General features: G+C 42.6%; 1 protein-coding gene across 2 annotated transcripts in view; it reads left to right on the top strand.

Moving 5' to 3' along the window:
- The window catches only part of RSU1 (Ras suppressor protein 1), a 100,526-nt gene extending 80,248 nt beyond the window's left edge, over positions 1-20,278 (top strand). For both annotated transcript variants that reach the window (XM_030237605.2, XM_030237607.2), the window contains exon 9: positions 19,806-20,278. In XM_030237605.2, the coding sequence (XP_030093465.1) occupies positions 19,806-19,908 (103 nt within the window). In that variant the 3' untranslated portion in view covers positions 19,909-20,278. The remainder of the gene's footprint in view (positions 1-19,805) is intronic.
- Positions 20,279-26,954: the final 6,676 nt, after the last annotated feature.

Here is a 26,954-nt window from a genome sequence, read left to right on the forward strand (position 1 = left end):
GTGATTTTAGGATCATAGCTTGAACTAAGAGGCTTTAAAATTATTCTGATCCATTTTGAATCATCTCTTCCTCTTGCCTCTAGAAAAGTGCAGGTTTCAGTACATCCCCTCCCCTGTTTTAATCCAGTAACCAGCAAATGCTCTGACTTGATAGCTCAAGTGTATAAGGGTGTGCAGCAATCAGTGTAAATACAATGATGGTGCATAATCTCAAGCATCTTCCTGTCCCTGGGGTGGTGAGTTGGCTCCAGAAGAGCTCCCAGAATTTAGGCACTGACCAAGATTCATGACTGTGTGCAGGGATGCGAATCCCATAGCTGTTCTGTGGCCCATCCTTTTATTTGCTGCTAACAAAGGTTAGGTAGAGCAGGAAGATAAAAGAGCAAGGCTTTTTAAAGAGTGATAAAGCCCTGGAACATTTTGTCTCTCTAGATCAGAGTGGACCAGGGAATTTACTCTGCCCTTTTCTTTGGGCAATTTCTTTACAGCAGGGTTGCATGCTTGTTAACACTTTACAGGGTAATAGGTAGGTTGTTAACTAATGGCTGTTTTCAGCCTCTAAGTTGTAGGCCATAACAACAAGAATACATTCTATTTCAAAGGGGGGTTTTTTTAAGTGAAAAAAAGAGGTTTTTTGCTGAATTCAGGAGGTGGGAGTTAGGTAGCACTTAATGTATTGAACGCAGTGAGGGAAAATTTGAGCATAAGGTACAGAGACATGTAGGTTGGATTTGGATGAGCACATTTGTGTGTGGAAAATTATATACTGTCTCAACGAAAATTACTTTTTCCTTCTGAAAGAAAATGTTTTCTTCCATGCACTGAGAGAAGTTACAGTTCTCCCATTGTAGCATGTATAGCTTTTCCCCCCATACACATAAACAGAAGTACTATCAAACTAATTTTTGCAAAAAGAATATAATTCCTTCAAGGAAGTTTCTTTCTTTCTTTCTTTCTTCAAAATGTTTTTATTTTCTGTGTTGATTATTTTATCTTAAAGCTGTGAACTCCTGGCCTGTTCTTCATTGTTCTGGAAGGAATAAAAAGTACACCATAGATACATTCCCCCTCTTCCTAAAAATAATTTCCAAGTTAGAAAAAAAGATGTACAGAAAGGCTCTGAGAATATCTGATTGAAAGTTGCCACTGCTGAAATAACATCTTAAGAGTATAGTAAAAGAAGAAGAACAGAATCAAATTAAATTAAACCTTCTTGATTCTCTGAGACCAGAATTAACGTAAGTACAGAATGAGTGTAAAGCGAGGAATAATAACATATGACCTGGAAGAAATGCAGGTCAAAGTAAAGTCCTGCTCTTTTGTCCTTGCCTCCCTGTTTTTATTTTGGCTATCTACAGGTGATCTTCAATGCCTTTACTTAGCAGGGATAGCTTTTAAAAGGCAAAGCTCTCACGTCAACCAGGGTTTTCAAGAGAATGTCCACACTCTGCCTCCAGTGATAGACAACATGTTTGGGTTTGATTTTTGCTCTTTTACCTAGTCTGGAGTAAGACCTCATTTGGGGCAACTGTGATGGTTTGTGACACGGAGCAGTGGAACTGTGTCAGAGATGTGAGGACATCAGCAGGGAGTAAAACTCTGTTTTTAAAAATATTGTACAGGGAAAAGAGGAGATTCTTCAAACATCTGAGATGAATGAGTGCAGAGTGAGCCCCGAGCTGGCTCGTGCTGTTTGCAGGATGCTGGGTGTTGCCATAGAGACCAAGATAGGGGGAACAGAGGACTTTAGAAGAGAATATCAGCTGGGGCTTTAGTAATGCTAACTTAGCATGTGATGTCTACCAAAGAACCCTGCTGGGGAGCCGGACACTAATGTGGTATCAGAGCAGGAGAGCATCAAGGTCACCTGGCATCTGCTAAGAACAACTGAAGTCACGTCTTGGACATGTGAGAACATGGTGGAAATAAACTCAACTTGCCTTCACATATGCAGGTTATTTCCAAGTTATCTATAGGTACGTTTCCTGACAGGGTAATTGCTTCTGGTTCCTCTCCCATTCCTGAAAATATAGAAATATTTGGTTTGCTTCTAACAGTGACCGCTGTGGAGATAACTGCCAAATCCTTAGTGTCTTGAGATCACCACCCACACATCCCGGAGGCTACATAGGCTCTCCTGCTCTGGCTGCCTAATTCTCTTGGCAAATAAAAAAAAAAATTAGACTGACCTTTTCCTTGTGCTTTGGCAGTCACATTGTGCTCTCTGTAGTTTTTTCTGTTGATTCAGAGAAAATGTGGAGTTGACGTTGTGGTCAGTTTGTGTTAGTGGAACAGATTTAGGAAGGTGTGCTACCTGCACCATTGTCTTCCCCACGGTCCTGCGTCTGAGCTCTTGGTCTTCAAAGACAGGTATTGAGTGACTCATAGGCAGCTGGCTGGACCTAGCATTCATCCCCTAAGACTGAGGAGCCACTCACTCTTCATGGAGCTGCCCATTTCTCCCAAAGCTGTTTGGGCTAACTGTTGTGTGTGGAGCTGAGTGCCTTCTCTCTTCAAGCAGATAGATTTAGCTATATGGTGGCTATACAGTAAGTCACTATCCAAGATTTGCACTAAAAAACTCATTCTTGCTTTAATACAAGTTACTGTCTTCTACTAAATGAATGAAGCCCATCAAGTGGGTACAGTACTAAAGATGTCAAGTAAATTAATCATGTGCTGGAAGGAGAGTCAGGACAGAGTTTGTCTCTACAGCATGGAATCAGAATCTGGACAAGACTAAGAACTGACCAAAATATATGACTTCTCTGATACAAAGTAAATAGCATTTTTTAAATTAATGTCCTTGGCATTGGCTGTGTTAATACTTCCCTTTTGCAACATTTATTTTTTCATTAATGGAGCTAATGTGACTGAGAGATGGATGTGAAGAAGTGCCAAGCACCATGTATGTTTAAACGGGGAATGGTCTGCTGCAGTCTGCTCATGCTGACTGTGCTTGTTCTTGAAGTAATGGTACTAAATATCATAGAATAAGGAGAACAGCATCTGGGGGGGTATGCTCCTTGCATCAGTCAAGAGCCCCCTGTACCTTAAGAGCTTCATGAATTCAGATGGTCTGCATGCTCTTCTATTCCTTCATTCCCTCCATGCTCCCTTTCTTCACTGAAATAAACGTTGACTGCATGTTTCCTGCAATATACCAGCTTTGTCTTCTTTTGCCAGGCCCAGTTGCTTTTCCATACCTGAAGCTTTGTGTGTCACTTAGCTGTCTTTTGACCTTATAGCTCTTCCATCTTTCCCCTGGCTTGGTCTTTTTTCCTCTCCCTGAGGCAATTTTTTTCTGGGCCTCAGTGTTCCTAAACTGTACTGCAAGTCCTTTAAGGAAAGGGAGGAAATGGGGGTTCGGCTTTGCCAGACTCATGAACTTTGGCAAAGGAGGTGGCAGCCATTCCGTGGCTCTTTGGTCTATAGGCCATTACTCCCAGAGCTGGATGGCTGAAACAGCTGCATATCTAACCACTGCAAGAGGTCAGAAATCCTGTGCATAAATGTACCTTTTCCCTCTCATTTTCTTGCTTTCATCAAAGTTAATATAATGTTCTCCATTGCCTAGAATATTCCATGAAACATTGGAATTTATCAAATAATCTAGCATCCTGGAATTATCTTCTAATAGATAAAAGTATGGAGAAATGCCACTTGACCAGCAATCATAATACCCAGGGATGAAAGCTACCCTGCTGTACAAATAGGTCAACAGTCCTTAAGCACAGGTTTTTTTCTGGGCTAAATCAGTTGTCTTACAAAGCTTTTTCTGCAGACTTGTCTTATAAGTCTTTGGCAAGAAATCAGGCTGCCCATTATTTTGTGTGTCTCTGTCCCTTTGTTCTCACTCCTCACCACTCTTTATGTCAGCATTGCACAGGATTGTGGGCTTTGAGTGACAATGAAGTTTTCTCCACAGCATATATGCACATCCCACTACTGTGCAGTTACACCTTCCAGTTCCCACCATCTGACTTGTGAGGGGAGTTTTGAGTTAAAAAATGGATTTATGCATTTTCTTCCCTTTTCCTTTTTCCCTCTGCCTTGGGTTTCCCATGCCTTCATCATGTTAAATCTGGCAATCTAAGACCTGCATAGATGCACTAATTTGCTGACCTGGCAGAAAGCATGCACCCCAAAACAGCAATATTTTTAGAGCAGGATAACTACAGTGCTGGGAAGTGGTCTGAGCAAATGGTACCCTGAGCATTAGATTAGGAAAAGAAGTGAAGTTTGTATACTTTTGTCTTTGGTTACTGAGGTTTAGTTGTTAATTTTGAATTTGCAGTGTGGTATTGCATTTGTGACTTTAGTTCTGCTTTGGTTGGGTTTTTTTATTTGATTTTTTAATGAAAGGATATATGTGCTTTTTGTTAGAAAACTAATAAAACAGAACATGGAAATTTTCTTGAATAGAAAGAAATATGAGTGGTTCTTGAATTTGTTTCTTTTAAGATTCAGTGTAAAATATGTCAGAAGGACTTGTAGTTCAGAGGGCGACATGAAACATAAAAAAATATTTGAGTGTATTACTATTTAACTTTTGAATTAAGCGTTTTTCATTAATCCAAAAATACATTATATATCTTTCAGTTTGGAGTTCAATCTCGATCCAGTTTACTTGCTGTGATAAAGCCTGCAGTCCATTGAAGCCCAGAGAGATTCATAGAGAGCAGTTGTTCACCATAGTATCATTTCTCAAAGATAAATTATGCAGCAGTAAAGACAAGTTCATAAACTTTATTGTATTGCTTTAGTAGCAGTGCTTTAGGTTCTACTGGGAAGGCAAATTCAACACTAAGGCCTTCCCTGAGGTTTATTAAACTGTCCTAGGAGCTGGCAGTGTTATTTTTTTTCCTTTTTTGAACATTTTTCTAAGCTCAGTAGTGAGAGAGGGAAGAAGAGGATAGTCTTTTTTTTGTTGTTGTTCTTCGGTTAATCCTTCTGACTTTCTGCTTCCACTAGTATGGAGAAGAATCATACTGTGAGAAGATGATGATACTCTCTTTACTTGATTGACTCAAACACATGCAGCTTTTTATAGGCTCACCATTTTTCTTCAATAGCATTCATCTTTGTCATGGTTTAAAAATTATCTAGAAATAGTAGTTACAGTTCTTGAAATTATGTGCAGGTATGAGCAATATGTACCATCCACATTTTCCATATGTCAGGACAGTGTTCTAGTTTTATGGGTATAGTAAAAAATTATAAGAAGTAAACAGTCAGTTGAGTGGAACTTAATAAATACTGAAAAAAATCAGGATCAAAGTAGTTTACATTAGTATTCAAAAGAATTTTAGGAGAAAATATTTTTCAATCCCTTATGTAATCCTGAAATACTAGGTCTTTCTGGCTGTTACAAGCCGTAGAAATGCAATGTTGGAACCAGATTATTTGTGTATGTTTATCTTTGATTAATTTTTTCTTAAGAATTTCAGGAGATATTTAAGCAGCTCTCATTTTTGCTGTTTAAATCTGAGGGTTTTTTTAAGTAGAATGTAGGAATATTGAACTATTGCTGATCTAGCTGATGTTGGAGTCTTTTCAGAGACATAGTTCAAACTATAACTTAGAAAGATTTAAAGAAGGGTAAGAGGGAGAGTTTATGCCTTCACTGGTTATGCAGGTATATCTTTTACAGCACAAGTGCATTTTTCATGTAAAATCCAAGGCACAGATTTATTCTTTCTTTTGAGCACAGTATCTGTGGGTGATTTGAGATCCAGGGAACTGCCGAGCTACATTGTGGTAAATTCAGCTTTGTCCCTGTGAAGGTGTTACGGGGGGAAGCAAACAAAAGCTACTTCTGTAGTAAAAGTCTCATTTTGGTAGTAAGACATAGCCAAGCAAAGAGCTGCTACCTAGTCTTGGAGTAATTTTTTAACTTCTGCTGCCTTTAGATAAATCCTAGGAGGTGAACATGAGGAAATTAAGAGCAATCTCAAGAATACAGGGACAGTCATGGTGAAAGGATCCAGATGTTACCTCTCTATGGGAGCAACAGTGTGGATCTTGAACCTATGAATCCCTTTTCTGAATTCTGTTCTCCAGAGCATGTGCTAATCAATGGGGAAGCTGTCTGGAAACACCATTAGAAAGCAGCCTGTCCACTGTGCAGTTGTTCAATTGAGGATGCATCTTTTCTATATCCAAAAACATCTGTTGGTCACCTTGGAACAGTGAGCAGTGAGCTGAAGGTAGCTGGGTGCTTCAGTGGAAATGTAGCTCTGATGAGTGCTGGAAAATACATTACCTGAGATGAGACTAAGGGAAGCAAGCCATCTTCTGCGTATGCTCTCACTTTGGCACCAAGCAGCTTTCTGACTTTTAGGGACCCAAATGTTTAATCTACATGAGCACTTCTCTATTGATGCTGCTCATTTTGATTGTCAAAATAGACCAGAAAAAAGCAGGTGAAAACATGGTGCCAAATTCTCCCAGGCCTGAGTATCTGCATACAACTGTTGTGTCTAGGCAAAGTTGGTATTTATAATGGCTCTGGAATGGTGAAGAAATGAGGCATGCTGTGAGGGAGAAGATGTTTTAGGCCTTAAAGAGGGATTGATTTGTGGTTATTATCGCTGCCTTTGATCTGCCAACAGGGATCTGAAACTAATCCACCAGAGCAGCACAAGTCTGATGTATAAAGCCAGATGGAGATGCCAGAATAGGTTATGCCTGCTGTCTTTGACACTGCCTTATCGTGAAGTGATAAAACAGGTAGTACAAAGAAAAGCAGGCAAAGGATGGGAGTGTGTGCACTGCAGGAATGCTGCCAGTGGTGTGAAGTGACTGTCAGTTCTTAAAGTCACTGCAGGATCAATTAGCCATTTTCAGCATTACCCTGTCCCGCTGAGAGGCTGAGGCATGCAATCGCACAGAGCACTTGGTTGCCATACACCATCTCTGGGTGCTTCCATGCTAAACTGAGGGAGTAGAAAATGCAGAGTCCCTGTATTTCAAAAGTAATCCCACAAGTACATATGGCCATAGAAATAGAAAACAGTGTTTGCATAAGGACTTCTATTTCATACCCATAGCTTTTACTTTTACCCATACTTTTACCCCAGCTATGGAGTGTATCAAAGTGAATCCCATTCTAAGATGTGCTGTAAGCAGTGAATATGATCTAGCTGCTGAGATGTTGGTGGGATTTTATCAATTCTGGTTGCATTTTGTTTAGAAAATGGAGCGGTTTAGGGCTTAGTATAGCTATTAATTCTCTATAGATCTCATCATCATCTGAGTCAGCTAACTCATTGCATAAGAAGAGCTTTATATAGATGTTGGATCAATTGACAGTAAATTGTCAATAAATGTGTCTCCTAGACACTGCAATTGACAGGCTAATGAAGTGCATCCTCAGTAACAGAGAGCTGTTGACAAATCTTTTGTCACTTTGCTTTTCCCACTCCTGCATTTCTCATAAATCTGCTCCATATCATAAGCTGAATGCTGGGATTAGAATCACAGAATCACAAAGAGATTGGAGATTTGAGCCAACCATGAGCACAGCAGTGCTAGTCTACCACTAAACCATGCCACTAAGCACCACATCTACATGTATTTTGAATACTTCCAGAGGTGGTGATTCCACCACTTCCCTGGGCAGTCAGTTCCAATGCTTAACCACTGTTTCAGTGAAGAAATTTCTGCTAATCTCTTATCTTTCACAAGTAAGGGGGTGCCTGTTTGCTACCTTGTGTGGGTAGGGTGGGATTTGGAAAACTGTTGGTTGAGAAACCAGAAAGAAAGAACAAAGGACCATGTTTGCCCTGCAATGTATTCTCCAGCATGTTTCAAAAAGATGCAAAGTAGGTGATCTGCAGTTTGTCCACCAAGACTGCAGAATTGTGTTGGGCTCCCTGTTGTTACACTCTTTGTGCCTTTGTTGTTGCTGTGGCACTTGGACTGATTCAGTGCAAGTGTTTTCAACTGCCTGTTCCTTTTCTTCTTGCCCAGAAGGTGGAATCACTGGTTTATTTTACATCATGCTTGAAGGTTCCTGTGGGTGCCTTTTGCAAATATCTGATGAGTAAACTAGTTCTTGTCCTTTTCAGTAAAGTTCCATGTTTTTTCCTTTAACTCATGAGCATTCGTAAGCACCAGCAATTTAGGATAAGTGCTGCCTACCTACAGAAGAAGGATGTTGAGCAAAACCAGATCAGTATGCATAATCCCTCCTTCCTTGCAAAAGAAACTATTTTGGTCAATCTGTGCATTCAAAAGTCACAGAGTGACTCATTGGCCTTAGCTATTACTAGCACTTGATGAGAAAGCATAATTTTCACTCCCCTGTTCATAGCCAGCCTAGATGTTGTTCATAGCTTGTTGTACGTAGTTTAGGGTTTGTGAGCCACACTGCAACTGCAGTTTGCCTTTTAGCTTGCATGGATAATTGACCTTAAAGGCCAAACCTTGAACCCAATGAAATCAGAAGCAAAACTTGTATTGATTTTGTTGAAATCAAAATCAGGCTGATGCTGTATTGCCATTTCATTTTGACAAACACTGGGGGAGAAGAAAGCCTTTCTTCTTTATGTTTTTCACACTGTGGGCCCTGAAAGACATTGAAAGTAACTTAGGAAGTTGTGTGGATTGGATGACATCAGAACTTAACTGTTGTCAGCGTTACTGCTCTTTTCCAGCAGGTTGGTCAGCTTCTTGCTTTGCAAGAGGGAAGGCAGCCAGTGTAAAAATCTGCCATAAATTAGGGATTCTTCAAAGGGTGAGGATTCACATAGTAAGTGAGACTTCTTATCTCACCCACTTCATCTAGCACTATGGAACACAAGTCTTGGAAAAACACTGCTGTCAAGAAGGCATGACTATATCACAGTTTGTTTCTGGTTGATGAAGGGAAGCCCAACCCTTTGCTCAAGGTGTTAATGACATGAAAAAATACTTTGTGATTTTCCTGTTGTTTTAGAACCGCCTCCAACTGTGGGCAAGTTTGTTTTACAGAACAGAGCTTTAAGAAAGAGGACAAACTAAAAAAGAAATGGTAAACATTCAAGCAAATGTTACTGTCTTGTGTTACTCAGGAGCTGGTTCAGTTTGCTGATTGCTCAGTTTCAGTGTGGTCTGAGTAATGAAGAGCTGACTAGTGAGCCTAATTTGGAGTAATTCCCTGAGTACTTTGAAGCATAGCAAAGCCAGAAAAACTCTAATGAAAAATAATGGAAAGGTAGCTGGGGGCTTAACTTATGATCTCTGCTCATTACAGTAAGCGACATTTTCATTGCAGTGTTGCCATAAAGATTATTGGCTGCCACATAGCATAGGTCCCTCCTGAAAAGATTCTGGAACAGCTTTGTTGGCACAGTAAAAGACATGGAAAATCACCAAAGATTTGCTTAAAACCCAGTGATTGTTTGCTAATTATTAAGGTTATGATGCTTTGTTCAAAACTGGCTGGAAAATTAGGTGAATTGTCTGTATCATTTTATTGTGTGGTTTCTGAGTGACCATCTTTGGTCTTCCACAGTAAAGTCATATAACTGGAAAACCATTGTATCGATACGTTTTGTTTCCATACAGAACATCTCAGTCTTTGGCTTTTAATATTTCAGCATTTTAACATAAAATGGCAATGATTTTGAAATTGGATTTGAATCACCTTTTTCCTTTGCATGTGTGTTGATTTCTCTGAGTACAACTTACCAGGTGTCTGTAAGATTGACATAATTGGTATATTTGTGCCCACGTTGGCCAGGGAGTAGGTGAAAAGGCTGTGTTTGGGAGCTGGAAAGACCTGCATTGACCTGTTAAAGCATGTTCACTGTCCAAGAACAGCTTTTCTACAAAGTGTATCCATCATGAATTAAACAAAGCCAATTTGTATAGCCAAGTGAAATCAGAACGTCTGAGATGTAGCACTTTGTACATGATCCTTTGTGTAAAAAAGAGACATTTTCTTTGCAGTGTTACCATAAAGTGAAGTGAGTTTCCTCTATTCTTCACCTTCTTCCTGGTAGTGGTTTGAGCAGCTAAATCCAGTGTCCTGGAGGAACCAAGTAAAGTCCTTCACTGATGGCAGTGAGTAACTGCTCCATATCCCTGTTCTCTTGTCCTGTCAGTAGCAAGGCTACCCACAGTCTCAGAAGACGTTTATACACACAGCCAGACGTGGGAAGATCAGCGTGATGGGAGGACAGGTGGACACATAAACACAGAGAAGACAATCAACAGCCAGGCTGTATTCCTCAATACCTTTCCCTGCAGTGCTCAGGGAAAACCCTGTGTCAGGGATCCCTCTGATACCTGGCTCCCCAATCTTGATGTTTCAAATATCAAGCCCCCAGACCCAGTCTCATCAGCCTACATCCCCAGAGTCTTTCTGGAGGCTGGTTCTGGAGTCCCTTGGTCACTCCAGTATATGGGAATCAGTCCATCCTGTTGACCAGCAGATCTGTCTTGAACTTGAACATGCTGATGGGACATGTATGCATGCTGCCAGAACAGAGGGCACAGTCCCACAAAAAACAGCTAGAAACAGGGTTTAGGGAGGACAAAGTCAAGGTGATTTGGCACAGAATTCTGCCAGTCAAACGTTCTGACCTCCTCCTGCCAGCACACTGTTGACCTCATTTATTCCCTGCCTCATCCTCTCTCTTTTTCCCTGCGCTTGTTCTCTTCTGTCATCCTTGGTCACTCACTTCCACTCTATTGCTCTGTCCTTATAAGAACTCATAAGTCCTGTATAATCCTTAAGTACTCTTGTTCAGTCCCAAAACTCTGTCTAAGCATCCCACAGTAAATCCTTTGCTCCCTTTACACAGTGATCTGCAGAGCTCACACAGCCTGCCAGAGTTTCTTGTGTTGGGTCACACAAATGGATTGTGTGACAGGACTGGGACTTCCTCCTTCCCCTTTGAGGGTTTCAGAGGTGGTGACTCAGAGGGGTCAGTTTGGTTGAATTCCCCACCTTGTCACTGTCCCTTGTCACTGTTCAATTCTTATGTTTATTTTAAGGAGCTGTTGGAGAGCTGGCCCTGCAGGCAGTTGGGATGGCAGAGCCAGACACCCTGGGAGAGGTGTGTGAGCCAGCCCAGCAGAGCAGGGCAGCTGATTAAACCCTGTGTGTGGGAGTTGCAGTCTCCTGAATGTTCTCCATGCTACTGCCAGTGAAACTGGCCATCCTGTGTGCAGCAGAGCAGGCTCAGATTAACTCCGACACTTCAATTTTGCTTAAAAAAAAGAAAAAGAGACTCTCTGTATCAGTATTTCCCCAGTGTCCCTTCTATACATTTTATTGGTGCACTTTGCCTAGTTACTGGAAAAGAAATACATACCTGCTGGTCATATAATAACTTAAAGAAAGTTCCTTAGCTTTCACTTAGCTATTTTTTGCCCTCTGTTTTCCTTTTTTTAAATGTTAATTAGGTACACAGCAAAATGCATGTAATAAATCAATAATAAAGCTTATGTAAGGGCATTTATCTGAGCAGCAGTGTAGCATTCAGAAAGGAAAGTGAGCACTGTTTTACTGAAGCCCAAAGGACTCCACGCAGACAACAACATTAAAATAACATAAGAATGAAGAATGCTGTGCTCAGCTGTCTCCAGGAGGTTGTCTGTGCTGCGTGCCAGTATGTTTTCTGTGTTTGCTGCCTGTCCAGGGTTAGTTTGAGATCAGGCAAATGGCCTTGAATGTTGTCCCAACAACGTGGCTTGGGGAAATAGAGCAACTGTTGATTTATCTAACTCATGCTCACAAATTACAAATACATAAAGATAAGGGCTGGGATGATACAGATCACTTCAGTAAACTGGACACACTTCTTTCTCACTTGAGTTGTCTTTTTCCTTCTTAGTGGTGCATTTATATCTGCAGCTACCTGAGCTGGCATCTGCTAAAGAAGCTGAGCATGCCCATGCAGTTTCTGTGGCTCCTGATTGCTTCTGATGAATTAGATGAATTGTTCTAGTAGATACCTCAGCCCTCTGAGTTTAAACTGATGCCTCTATCTGGTGCAAAACTGTTTTTTCTGGTCCTGAGTAGGAAAGCACTATTTCATCTGTGAAAACAAGTAGGAAAATATTTCACTTCAGTTCATGGCAGTTCTTACCCTTACGAACTTCAGTTCCTGGCCTATGCTGTTTTTTCATGCCTGGAATGAATTCAGGTTTGCACATGTGGGCTGAGCAACTCATTGCTCCATTCAAAATGGAGCATGAGAAAGGAGATCAGGCCTCCTGAATGTGCTTGAAGATCTGAGTCCCAGGGGAGAAACTGTGCATAATTGAAGTAGCCTGGTAGGACTGTCCACATGCAGAAGCAAATTGTTCTCTCCCTCATGCTCTCAGGCTGCTGTTTCATTACACTGGCCTAGTTGGGGGTTGTTTTATCAGCATAATAGATTCCCTAGATGAAATCTTAATTCCTGTTTGTCTCTGTTTTGAAAGAAATAAGAATAAGCATGCCCTGTCCTTTGTGTCTTTGTGACAGTTCCATGGAGGCCCACCTTGTGTGTCTCTCTGGATTTGTAGCATGGCTGAAGATTTTCAGTGCTGGGGTCCCTGGGTATCGAGATAGGTCTTTCAGAAATTAGATGTTAGTGTACCTTGTGCTTTCAAAATTGTGTCTGCCAAAAGCCATGCTTCTTGTAAGATCTTTCAGGTTGGGTATGCAAAGCCATTAGCCAGCTTTGCAAATCATGGCCTCTACACTTTCCTTTAAAAGAAATCTTTTTTCTTTTGCTAGGCTTCTATGAGCTTCCAGCTGTGCTTCACTAACAAGCCTCACATTTAGAGTACTTGCTTCAAAAGGCTGCTAGCCTCAGAGAATATAAGGAGAAGACTCTCTTTTATTACTGTGTATTAATTAAAGAAATACTTAACACCAACTTGGAATTCCTTTATGGGAAAAAAAGACATTAGTCCCCCATAACATGCAAGATGGTGAGTTCAAAGAAGCAAGGATTAAATTAACCATTTTAAGAGCAAATGTGTCTGGCAGAATTAAAATTATGCATCTGTTGCCAGCCCAATAGTAGAGCAAGTGTTTGTAAATCATAGTTACCTCAGCTCAAATCTCCCCTCACTGACACATCAGGTCTGAGCTAAGGCCAGAGGTTCCTCTGGTCAGGGTCTGTCTCTGACAGTAACCTGTACGAATAGAGGGTGGGAAATGTGGCACATAGAGGCTGAGCCTTTCTTTTCTTGAGGTATACAGAGCAGCAAATAGACTGGTTTAGAGGGGTCCAGCAGAAAGGAGCCCTGTGGAAAACTGAATAGTGAAGTAGCCAGTGAAAGACACGTGGGATTTATTTTGGAGGGTGCACATTCTACGCAGATGCTGAAACAGTGAGCTCCAGAAAGTTTTGGCAGAGTGCTTTTTTTTGCTTGTTGAGATTTGGAGTGTTTTTAGGCAGGAATTCTGAGTAAGTCAACTTTGGACTGCGTGACTCAGCAGAGTCTCTAATGTAAGATAGCTAACAGCTTGTGAGAGTGCAGAGTGGGAACATAGAGGGAGTGGTTGGGTGGACTCCATCTAGCATTTTAAAATAGCTAAAGATGAGTGTCTGCATGTCAGCTAGCTACCCACTGTCCTCTGTAGCTGGTGAAAATCTTTAACAGAGCAGTGCAGCTAAGCATCTCACAGCAGACGCTTGTACTTGATCACCCAAAAAGCTCTTTACTCCACTGGCTTCATTAGCCAGATCTCTACTGACTGGGAGACATGGGCTTGAATCCTTAGTTTTCCACCTGTGCTGAATCTTCTTCTTCTTACCTAATCTGTGCTCCAAAAACTGAAACTAGCTAAGAAAAAGAAAGAGCTAATCCAAGATGGGAAGAGATAATCAGTTCCCCTAACGAATGCCTGTGGGGTGAAGACCAAAAAAAGCATTTGAGAATATTAGGGATTTCTGGTGTTGCAGAAAGTCTCTTTAAAAGGTGAAATGCAGGACTTAAGGCGAATTAGGAAGAACAGTGACAGGCAAAGTCTGCAGGAGCTTTGGGTTATGAAGGTAATTGATGGAGGTGGAAGGAACAGAAAAATAACACAGGTTGTTACACTTGGGGGTGCCTTAGGGCTGGGCTCTGGCGTGTATAGATTTGGGGAAGTCTGAAGCATTAAGCATCCCAGAGAGGCAGTGGGCTGTAGAGGAAGGCACACTGTTCACAGACCTAAAAATAGTGGAGCAGTTTCACAGCACATTGAGAGCTGCAGGTTCAGTGGCCCAGAGGCTCTTGCAGCACGTGGCACTGCCAGCACCTGCCCCCTTCATCCAGTCAGTGCTGCCTCCATCATGGAGCAGGAGAGAGTTGCACAGACAGGGACAGGCCAGAACTGAGCAGTTCTGTAGAAACTTGCAAGAGCTTCAGATTATAGACATTGCTGCCATCTGCTCTCAGAGCACTTGAAAACAAAGGGCAAAAAATTAGCTGAATAAAATGAATCACTCATGTCTGGTTTTCCTTATAGGAATCCTAAAGCTGCAGTTTGCCATTCAGGTGTAAGGAAAACAGGCACTGGTTTCACTCACCCATGAGGTGTTCCTCTTCACTGAGATCATCTGAGTTACATCACAAAGACTAAAAACCTTACTGGTGAACTACCAATATATGATACTTGTATAGTAATTCTAACCTCCACTGTTTTCTCTCACTGGTACATTACTGACCAGTTAAATCCCAACATCTGTCCCTTTCCTGGGAGAGAGAATATGTGGTTTGAGGGGATGACATGTTCGCAGCTCCCACATAGAAAAGGTCGGTCCCAGTCACTCAGAGGGGACACCAGAGCAACAATTAGCTGTGCAAAAACTGATGTGGCAAAAGCACCTTGCTCTAAGTGCCTATGAACTGTAACTAATGCAGGGTAGCAGGATGTGTCAGTCATGCAAGAACTTTCAGCTTTGGGTTTGTAGTGATACCACCACTGATTCAGCCTTTCCCTTCTCCTTCTTCATCAGCTGGGACTTAGGATTGATCTGTTGAGGTCACTGTGAATATACACTTTGAGGCTTGGTCTGAGTACTAAATATCTGCCTGACCCTGAGCTTCACCTTTTGAAAAATCAAGCAGAGCTGGAATGTTTCACATTTGTTTCCCTGATTACAGTACATAGCTGGAGGTAGCATCTCTCCAGGACCATATTTAACAGTGTTTTCCTTTTTATACTGCATACTCACCTTGGAGATCTGTTACAGACATAAAGTGAAATCAGTGTGTTTCTTATGGCTCAGTCTTGAAATCCTCTTTCAAAGTGGTTAAACTCAAAAAAATCGATGTGTGCATCAAACACTTTGCAATAGTTCCCTAGCTTACACAAGTTCTCTAGCCCTTAGCTAGTGAGCATTTTGTTGTAAAAGAGAGAAAAAATGGAGGTAGTTGTGCTGAATTTGTTTTTCAAAGTGACTCTTTTGACCTTTATGAATTAAGGAATTTTAACTATGGCTCTGCTTTTAAGTTCAGAGATTTTAATAGCAAGACTATATGCTTTCAAGTTACAAGGTTCCATGCCTGATCTTATGCTGTAAATTGCAACATTTAGCAATTTGTGGTTTAATTTAGAAGGATCACCTGCTTTCCGAAATGCTTAAGTAATGTGGCAAGCCGTGGTTATTGATTCTCTCTGAATTTATTACAAGAAAGCTGTATTTACTCTCACCTCTTGGGAATGCCTCTCCTGAACTGCATGCTTGCTAGTGACAGCTTGGACCCCTGATACATAACCGGAGACCTTGCCTAATATCCTTGCAACTACTTTAGGGAATTTTTATTAAGTAAAAGCATCATTAAAGTAGACAGAATGATGAAGTTTAATGAGCATCTTTCTCACTTGATGTTGTTTGTTTTGCTGCTGCAGCAGCCAGGCTGCTGTCGTTTCTTACTTCCAGTGGGGCAGGTGGAGAATTCAGGAAGATTTTGTTCATGTTTACATCTGCATACCAAGAAACATTTTTTTCATGAAAGATATTTTAAAAATATATACAAGGAAAGAAAGCTTTCAGAGTCTCTGTCTGAGGGCTTTCTGCATCTTCAGCTTTGTATGTAATCTCCCCTTTAATTTTTATGTAATGAGAAGTCTGCCTAGAATACCATAGCTGCTAATTCTACAGAGGTTCTGCAGTTTGTGGGCTGTGGTTATAGTAACCAGCTCCTGACTGTTAGCAAACTGCAAACATCACAAATATTTGTTTGCACTCCAGATTTTGTCCTTCAGCAGAGGTTTTAGCCTTGAAGCTGTGTGTAGTGTCCTGCTCAGAGCTGTACCAGCGCTGTGAACAGATGAAGTTTCAAAATAGCTAGTGGGAAGGCACTGCCATGAATGTGTTATCAGCACTTATCTCACAAATCTGCCTTGAAACCGTAGCCACAATCTGCATCAAAATTCTTTTGTGTGTTTATGGAGACAATCTGCCTTGGCTAAGGGTCTGGTCATGCAAACAGCTATGTCAAGGTGCCATCCTCTAGCACATCACCATCCATCAGCTGAGCAGCAGAACTGTCTGTGGGCACATCTTGAGCTGACCTCCGCTGCCCAGGATGATGTGCAAGTGTCTCTGCCTAACACATCTGACTCTGCATTCATGCAGAACAAGAGCATCCACCTAGTTTGTACAGCTTGGCTACAGCTGTTTCTGGGTCTTTCTAGCAAGTACTGAAATTATTAAAGACTTCATGCAAACTTCACATCTTTGAAAACCAAAGGGTTATAGGTTCTTGTGGAAGTCAGATAATTGCTTCTCTGTGCAGATAAGCTCCATTAGTGGATTTATTTTGCTTTTTTTTTCCCCTGCAGCTTTTTTTCCCCTGGGAGATATAAAACTGGTGTTTGTTATTGTACCAGGAGTTCATTGAGAATTTTGAATTCTCTTTTCCCTAGTGTAACAGAAGGCAAATTCTGTCCCAGAGGCATTATCACAGTCATTATTGTATTTAAATATTGCTGTGACGCCATATGTCTCCTCATATCTGATGTGTGCAGACAGGAGAGACCCTGTGTGTGAAGGCTTGTGCCATCTAAATACGTCTGATCCTTGCTCTTTGACTAGCAGACTCCATGAAATATTGTAAAGCACTCATCTTCAGTTGTGATAGCCATGTGCATTGAAACTCCTCTCATTTTGCCAAGGAAACTGATTTGATTTTCTTATTTCAAACCCATTAATTACTTTGCTAGATGAAACTTTGGTGCTCATGCTGATAGAAGTGGTTGGACATGAAAACAGATTAAAAGAATGTGAAAATGCTGTAGATGCCTTCAACTCATGTACATCTATTACTACTAATATAGTATTTGCATGGGACAAAGGGAGTTGCTGGGGCACCAATAGCACTGAATATTGTAAGGAGCAGATATCAAAAAAAAAAATCAAAATTATCTGGGGTCAATTGGTATTTTTACTGCTTAATGCATGCTGTGGCTTCTGGACCTCTTTTCGTAGTCAAAAGGCATTGCCCAAGCAGACTTTACCAGAACTCTGAACTTCATTCAAAATTGTCAGTGTTCAGGTTTTCTGCATTTCAAAAGCATGTGTGTAGTCAGTAGAATTCCCACCACACCCTTTTTCTTCTGAGGTCTTACAGTCCTCATGCTTGAACATTTGCTCTGAGAAAGGAGGAAATGAGAGGCAGAATGAATGCCAGAAGGAACACTTGAGAGGGAAACTTACATAAAGTTTCCAAAGCAAAAAGGGGGAGCCTAAACCAACTTGAGCAAAAGGAGGGTATGTAATGCTTGACAACCATTTAAGCTGTCTCAGTCCTGTTTGGGTTGGCACTAGCAGAGCAAAGGAGCTGTTGGGCAGCAGGCTGTGGAACACAGGACAGTGATAAGGACTTCTGTTCCTATCCACAAAGGATTTTTGTGTTTAGGTGCAGTGAATCACTGGATTTTCTGTTAATCTGTGCCTAAAGTCCCAAATAGGAACTTAAAAGCCAAAAACCAGCTTGAAGGTTAATTTTGTATTTACCTAACCAGTGCTGTCTTCTGAGAGTTACAAAACTACTGCTTAAAGTGGTTCAAATGCTGCACTGCATATCATTCAGAAGAGGATACTACTTGTTCCCTGACTTCTTCTATCCTGGGTCAATTTCTGATGGCACAACCTCCTTGAATTTCACTTCTGTGCTCTTCTGCTGTGATAGCTTTTCATAATGCTGAACCTTCTCCTTCCATAGACTGCCTCTCTCAACTCACTTAACACCTTCCAAAACAGGAGTTATTTAGGATGTATATTTGATTAATACACATACTGTGTACTTGGATAAAATACTGCCTTGTGCTGCTGGAGCTCTGTCTCCTCAGAAAATAAAAGTATGTGCATTGTAGCTAATATGAAGCATGTAGTTATTGCAGAGGGTCAGGGCTCTCTGCTTTCATCAGGAAATGCCACCTGATCCCTTGTTGACGGTAGGTAATGGCACGCATAAAATTTCAGTAAGGTGAAGTAATGTCATAGTTTACAGTTGTATTTTCCTTGAGCAAGGCTGCTTGGCTACAGTACACCTTGACAGCAGCCTGCTTAGCAGTAAGATGTAAAACTTCAGCTGTTGAGAAGGTGAAAGCAAGCACTGCCTCTTCACCCCGCCTTACAAGAAGCTTAAATCCCATTTCAGAGTCCAGGAATGCCAGGGTTGAAGTATTTTCCAGATACGGGCACATAAAGCTCAAATCAGGTGGTAACTTTTTGTCTTCTGACATAGAATTAGAATAATAAATAGAATAGAGTCACAGAATCACAAAGGTTGGAAAAGGCCTCCAAGATCACATGTAACTGTGACTTGGGAGAGCAAGCATCATCACTCCGAACATCCCCCCTTCCTTCTTCTCCCAGCTTTCTATGATGAGCAGGATGTGGTATGGTCTGGGATATGCCTTGAGTCAGTTGGGGTCATCTGTCCTGGCTTCATCATTATTTGTGCACTCCTAGCCCCCTGATTGGTGGGGTGAGGAGCAGAAAAGGCCGTGGTTCTGTGCAAGCCCTGCTCGGCAATAACTTAAATATCCCTGCATTATCAACACTGTTTTCAGTGCAAATCCAAACCACAGCCCCATACCAGCCACTATGAAGAAAATTACTCCAACCAAAACCCACAAAGTGCATCTTCAAAAAGCACTTTACGTCAATAAGGGAAGTTAAGTTTGAGCTCTATTTATTTTGGGTAGGTTTTTAATTTATTCTAATCAGGATTACTCATAAATTATCTATTAATTACTATGTGATATTTAGCAAGATCCTTTCAGCCATGTAGTCCATTTAGCTTCACAGTGAATGCGAGCCATCTTAATTGTAGGATACTTTGTCAACATTTAATCAGTGGTACTTACTAATGTGGCATTGATGTGTTGGTATCTGTCCCAGTGCTATCAATCATGTGTGAGCAGCAGAGGCAGCTGTGACACCATTGCTCTCTGTCACATTATCAAGCCCCTGGGTTTTCTGGTTAGGGATGATGCTCACTTTGCTCTAAGCAGGCACTCTATCTCTCCAGTTCAACCCAATTTTTGTCATTGTCTACTTGAATACACATCCTTGCAGCCTTCCGAGCCTTAATCCCATAACTGCAGAATAAAGGTTGCTAGTTTCTGAGGCAAAACTGATTGCTCCTTCACTGCTCCAAAAGCCTGCTCTTCCCTGATGTTACTCCCCTGAAAAGTCACAAAAACCAAAATGTTAATGACTGCAGCTTGAGAGCTAATAGAAAATTCAGTGTGTTGAGACAAAATAAAGACCTTTTTTTTTTTCCTAGTAACTAGATGCTTTATTTAATGTGCTCCAGAGTAAAAGTCTGTGCTAATGGTTGTATCACAATTTTTTTTTCTCCTTTCCTTACAGTCTTTATGGCAGACACATGCAGGCGAACCCTGAACCTCCAAAGAAAAACAATGACAAGTCAAAGAAGATCAGCCGTAAACCTCTGGCAGCCAAGAACAAATAAGTGCCTGGCTTCTGCCTCTGTTTTACATCTGTTGCATTGGTTTTGCTTGTGCCTACAATATTTCTACACATCCCTTATTATATATAAGAAAGCGGGGATTAGAAATAAATGCTATTTACTATGTGTAATGCTTTAGAAGATACTGCTAGAGGGAAACAAAATTACATATGCTCCTAACTATGGTCACATTTATGTAGCCATTTAATATATCACAGTCTAACATATTTTAGCTTTTCTATTTATATGTATATTAATGTCCTCTCTTCACATATGTCACATCCTGTTAATACAGGGAAGTTTGCACTTATATTATACGATATTAAATTTCATAGGATATTCCAAGTGATTTTAATAAAGCTCTTCATTTGTATTATTGTTTAGTTTCTTCAGTAGGACTTCTGAATAGGAAATTCCTTGAGGAATGTATGTGTCCAGTTTCCTGTAATATGGTGATTTCTTCTGTAGGAATGTGGTAGCCTTTTATCTGATGCAAGTTAGTTAAAGTGCAAAGCATTCTGTTTGAGCAACATTTTAATCAGGTTTTTTTTTCTGGTTTTATGGTGCCATGGACTGCTCTTTTTGCCTTGAAGGTTATTTTGAAATCAAGGAGTAGGGGAGGGGAGAGAGGAAAAAAAAATTGTCTTTGTAGAGAGCTGCCAATTGCCAGACTCAGTTTGGGGAAGAGAACTTTGTCATTTGAAGAAACTGGTTCTTCTGCCAATTTTTCAAGTGATTTTTTTTCTTTAGGCAGAAAACCCAAATAATGTGTTTAATCTCTGCTTAAAGTGCTTATATTGAAGAGCTATTCCAAATGGCTTTTGAAAATGCCACAGGTTCTATATTTATCTATACAAAGCTGGCACCACAACCAAGCTCAGAAGCTGCAAACAGTTTAACAGCTCAAATAGATTCAGGTTCTACCAATGGAGAAGAAAAGCCTAAAATCTGCAGACAGTGTTTCCCAGACAATTTTATTCTTAGGAGAGCAAAAGCCAACAAGAGAACTCAAGGTGCAAGAACAGATATTCATACCTGGATCACTTGTGTCAAGACCTTCCTGCCCTTGATTTCCAATTTAATGAATTTCATACCCAAGCCACCCATTGCTGAGTGTCGGCTGCCATCCCATCCGGCCAGCAAGCTGGGAAGCTTGCCCAGACTGCTGAGACAGGCCTGTTGGTTCAGGGGGAAAAGAAAAGGTTTTAAATATCTCATGCTACAAGTGATGCCTTCTGCAAAAGCCAATCTGAAGTTTCTGTTACCAGCACCAGTCTCTCGAGTGCATTTAGGATTGCCCCAGCATTTAGGTAACATGATTGCCTTAGTCTGGGTATAAATGTATTGACATATATTTTGCAACAGATTTTTTTCAAATTGGCAAGCAGAGCTAGGAAGTTGGCATCAAGCTTTAGACACACTTTAAGTGGTCTTCAGTACTTCAGAAGAATAAGGCAGTCTTGGTAGGCAGATGGAGAACAGTAAAAATGGTAGACTTGTCAGGAACAGTCAATTCTCTCTGTTGCAAGCTCTGCAGAGGATTTTCCAGACCTCTTAAGTGATCTGCCTGGGGAACAGGTCCAACTGAAAGAGGCCCATGAAGGTGCTAGGTTGGATGCATGTTAAGAATTCACAGCAAAAACCATGCCCCATCTGGAATGCACACAATTAAATGTGGTGTAGGGATTAACACGTGAGAAGGCCTTCTGACAATAGTAATCATGCTACAAAAAGTCCTGAAGAAATGTCAATGAAATGTCAGAAGATCCCCAAACTACTATTGCAAATTGGTTTTGGAACAAAATAAATAGCAAGGACACATCTACCAGGAAGGAGTGAAGAGACTATGGATCCTTCCCTGGAACTGAATGCTACCCCAGCCCTGGAAGAGGGCACTTCCTCAGGGTTGCACCATGGCTCTCCTGACAGATGCCAGACACCTGCTTTGAGACTTGGAGACATTTTGCATGCAGTCATTTCCAGCTGAAGTGGATTCACCAGTCTTCCAAAATCTCCCTGGGTACACACAGACATGGCTTTCTGTGAGTGGGGTGGCAATACAGCTTTCCTTTGGTTTGAACAGAAATCCAGCCAGAGCTGAAGGTTCAGGTGGTGTCTGAGACTGTGTTCCATCACCCACTCTGTCCTGGGGTTTAGGCAAAAAGAAGTTGCTACAGGGCTGCAAGTGTTTCAAAACATGGGGTAGTGTCTCTAATGTAAAATTCAAAGCTTGTTGGGGAAGGCCTGATGATGTTATTGGTGGGAAGCTACAGCACTGCTTTAAAATAAGCTTATGGTTTTCAAGCATTAGTCAGACTTTCATTAACTGCAGGTGCAAATTTTGAAAGTGTCATGCAAGCTCTCCTCTGCAGGATTGCAAAGTATTGATTGGACCATTCTTGTGTGCTCATAGCAAAAAAATCCACCCAACCTTCCCACTTCTTCCCTCATGAAGGAGGAAGAAACACAGTTTTGACAAGCAAAAGCAGGAATGAAGGGTCTGGGGAAGAGTAAGTGAAAGGCATAAAGATGAGAAGGATAAAAGAAATCCTAGAGGGAGAAGTACTATACTGAAGATGGTGGCAGATTGGGGGGGGAAGAAGTTTCTTGAAAAGAAAGATGAAAAAATAAGATAATGATCTGAGAAGATGATGAAAACCTGAAATGCATAAAGCTTTACAAACAGAAAACAAAATGGGTTGTAAAGGAATGCTCTTCAGAGGTGCAGGGCAGAATAAAAGACAAGGGAAAGAAAAGCAAACTATCTGGGATGTAATGTGCTGAGGTTTTAGTGTTTCTAAAAATGTGCCAGCTTCTTAAAGCAAACTACACAACAGTTTTCATGTGAGTATGATGATTTTATGTATCTGTTCTCTAAGGTCATTCCTTTTTTAATATTTAAAACAATGCTCTATTTTACTGGGTCACATTCATTTCCCCATTGTACTCAAGGAAAGGAGTTGCTGTATCTTATTGTAGTGAACCACTTAATGAACAATGCAGCTCATTATGATCCCCATGGTCATTTCTCCAGAGGATCCATCAAACTGAGGCCCCTTCCAGTGAGTCCTTGGTTGCTGCATCTAGGTGAGCACCTGTGCTGTGCCAGATCTGGAGAAGCTGCTCTTTGCTCCACTGATCAGTACTGTTTCACTGGCTGAATTGAAAAGGAGACCCCTGATCTCAAGTTGCCTTGAAGAGGGCGTCTTTGCCATCCATTCATTAATTCATCCATTCATTCATTCAAGGTCACTTGTTCAGGTTGCCTCTTTGGGCCACCCTCTCATACAGCCAAGAGCATGTTCCTTCAAGGGGAGAAAATTATTCCTGTGAAGAGAAAATTTGCTCCCTGTACCTGGGAGCTCTTTGAAAGCAGTTATGCTGGTAATTCTGTTTTGATTTTGCATACGGTGAACTGGCAAGAGTATGGCAAGGTTTTTGTGTACTATACACCCTGACAGGGGAAACCTGTTAAACCCGACATGCTGTGCCTGTGCAAAGAGTGGCCTGGGGAACTAATGTTCCTTGCTAAGGGTAGAGCAAAACGAAACCAGAAAACTTGCTCGTGCAGGCACCATCCACAATTTTCTTGTACTTAACGGTGTCAACCCTCTATTGCCTCCTGCAGTCCTCTTGATGGACAGGTAACACTTATATAAAAAAATCTCAGTTCTGAGAAAATGAGCTCTGCTCTTGGTCTCTTTCTTACTTAAAGAATATGTGAGGAACAGCAACTGAGATTTTAAAATTTCACCTTTTTGTGATTGCTAGTCTAGGAATAAGTTTCCTATGGAGTCACTGGTGTTCAAGCACCTTTATTTTGGTTTTAGTCAAGTCTTTCATGTTAAGGAAATGGCAGTGGCATCTGCTTATCAATTAACTTCCATCCTTATAGCTGGCAATTCTCAGCTGCAGGATGGGGGTTTCTCCTGAACTAGCAGTTTGTTCCAAGGCATGATCCGAGCTGGTGCAGCCCTCACCTCTCCTCTCTCTAGCACTGCCTGTACTCCCCATCCTCTTCCTCTGGGCTCTCCCCACCATCACTCCATGGGGCTGGATCCTGGGCTTCTGGAGGAGCTGGTGAGAAAAAAATTTTCCTGTTCTTCCTGACCCTCTGCTCCCAGGCAGCAGAGTGAGGTCAGGAGGTACTTCCAGCTCCAGCAGTGCTTGGGTGTTCCACACTGGCTGATGGCTTGGGGCTGGTGGGAAAGCTGGGAGGCCAAGTCTGTGCCATCCCCACGCTTGCTGAGCAGCAGGAGCTCCAGAGACGGGGAATATTTCCAGTTTGTAGCGGGTGGTAACTGTTAATATCCTCATGACAACCGGGAGGAGTGAGATTGTCATCGGTTATATTAGTTGTTAATTTTGTAAATATTAACAATTTCTAGGATTATGGCACAGGATGTGAGCTGTCAACTTGCTTTATTTTCCTCCTACTCCTTCTTGTAATGACACATCTCTTATACTCTCAGATTCATGCCATGTGCTGGTTACCTTGCAATGACACCAGGGCTGGCAGGTGTTCTGGGATGAAACCGTGATAACCTCCCAAAAGTTAGACTTTCTTTCCCTCCTGGGTACTTTGTTTCCTCTTACCTAAGGGGAAGTAATTTGCCTGAAAAGAGCAGTGATTTATAAATCTCTGTGGTTGGTTTCCACCCAGTGCTGCTGCCAAAGATGCTGCCATTGGCACAGCTGAGCTCCTGCTTCCCCTTCCAGCTCACCTGTGAGTGCCTCAGGCAGGCACTGCCACTCCAGTCCCTCCCAGAGCAGGAGCTGAGTTAGAGCTCACAAGGAACAGTATCCCTGCTGTGAGAAAGCCCCGAAAAGTGACATTTTTACAATGTGTCTCAAGAGCAAAATTTTACTCATATTTTTAGATCAAGAAGCACGGCAATTGCGCGAGTAGCAGTCGCAGGAGTCACCCCTGCAGCTTGATGGACGTGTTCAGAGGCAGCTTTAGCAGCAAGGTGCAGCTGGGAGCAAAGCACTGGGGAAGGTGGCTTTTCCAGGGCGCTCGCTCCTCACCTTGGCTCCCTTGCTGCTGGCTGGAGCCTCTCTGCTGCTCTGCCCCGCTCCCGTGCTGCTGGCAGCCCTGAACGTACAGCCAGTGCTCAGCCAAGCAGAGATGAGCCCCAGGCTGAATGTACATTCACAATCTTCCTGATATCCCATTTATTCAAGGTAATGTTTCAAATGGCCTGGTCCTGCGGCATCCCCCGACACAGGCAGGAGTGGGGAGCGTGGCTGTTTCCAGCTGGGTGCTGGCAGGGAGACAAGCTGGCAGGGAGACAAGCTGCTCCTCCAGCCTGGGGTGGTCCATGCCTGCAGAGGTGCCTTGCAAGCACCGGACTGAGCACCCTCACTGTTCAGTAATCGTCAAAATGGGGCACCCTCTCCCAGGGCAGCCATCCTGCAGGTCCCCAGGCAGGCAGTCTTGTCCTCTACCCGAGCCTGGGCGATGCTCCTCGTGGTTTTGCTAATCTTTGCTTTGCCAGCGTGGAAATTGCGGGCTGCTGGCAGTGCAGTTCCCAGCGACAGGAAGCTACTGCCAGGGAGAGCCTGAGGAACAAAGACACCTCCTGCCCTGGGGATGGCCCCTGCCATCTTTGTGTGAAACCCAGCACTCCCGGGAGCCCCACCGGGCTCTCTCAGCAGCGCTCCCCAGGAGCTGAGTGCTGCAGACAGAGTCCTGGTTGGGTAGGAAGGGGCTCCGCACGGCAGATCCTCGGCAAGGGGCAGCCACAGGGGAGCAGAGCCAAAGAGCTTGTCTGAGGCAAAACTGCTGAAGAGGGGCAACACTGTGGAGCCTGGGGTCTGGATGGCTCAGACTCTATGTAGGAGAGTGGATTTTAATATAGGGTCTGAGTGGATTTTAATATAGTAGATTTTAATATAGGGTCTGAGCAATCCAGACCCTATATAGGAGAGTGGATTTTAATACTGGATGTTGTTTGCCCTCCAGTTGTGTGGTTTAAGGATGTTACAGCAGGGCATGGAGAACAGGTGATCTTGTCAACTGCCCCCTCACAGCAGTGGGGTTTAGAAACCAAATTGTTGGTGGCCTGGTCTGAACATCCTCAGGTGCTTCTTTGCTCTCATATCGATTCAGATACTTTGTTTTAGGGAGCACTCAAACATGCCTGGCACATGTGTTTTTCCAACATCACACAGAAATGAGCCTCTGTGTTTGGAATGGAAGAGAGCACTGATTTGGAGGAATGCAGTGCATGGGTGGTTCCTGGGATATGATCTTAGCAATTTCCATCCAGACTGTACGACAGAACTTTCCTGTTTTCATTTCTGGTCAGCTTAGGCTACTCAAAAGATTTCTGCTCTGCTAGTTTATACCAAGAGACTCATTAAACACCTTGTGGATCAGACGTTCAATACTAATCCGCTCTGAGGGCAAACACAAAAATCAAAGCTTTGATTTCAATCCCGGTGCCTTGCAGATACCGTGCGCGCCCGGGGTCCAGCTTCCAGCGCCTCGGAGCTGCCCGTGCAGCCTGGGAGGATGCCCGGAGCACCTGGGGATGCACTGGGAGGGTGCCCGGAGCACCTGGGGATGCACTTTCCGCCTGTGCCAACAGTGGGGGCAAGAATACAGCCGGAGAGGAGAGGGAGGGAGCGCCGGAGCGCATCTAAACCCTGGCCTGAAATCCTTTTCATTCCCCGCGTTGCTGGTACAAAAACATGCCGAGAGAGTTCACAGTGAGCACGACCGTCACCCTCAGGCTTGGCATGGTGTCCCCAGGGAGGCTGCTGGTATTTCCTTTCCCCTCACTTTGCTTTTACATCATTTTACTCCGCCAATTAAGCAACCAAATAATTCAGAGGCAGCCATGTGGCACCGAGTGCTGTAGCTGTGGCTAAAAATAACCCCAAAGCCTCGGGGAAAACTGCTCCAAGGGCTGTGCACCAAGCCGAGCCCCTCCGTGGTGTGTGTGAGGGGATGACAGCCGGGCTGGCCCAGTTTGGGGGGCAGCCCGACCCCCCCAGCTGGCCTGGCCGTGGCTGGGTTTGAGGCAGGGATGCTCCTCTGCAGC

The sequence above is a fragment of the Serinus canaria genome, chromosome 2 (genome assembly GCF_022539315.1).
Source record: "Serinus canaria isolate serCan28SL12 chromosome 2, serCan2020, whole genome shotgun sequence".
In the NCBI taxonomy this organism is placed as follows: Eukaryota; Metazoa; Chordata; class Aves; order Passeriformes; family Fringillidae; genus Serinus; species Serinus canaria.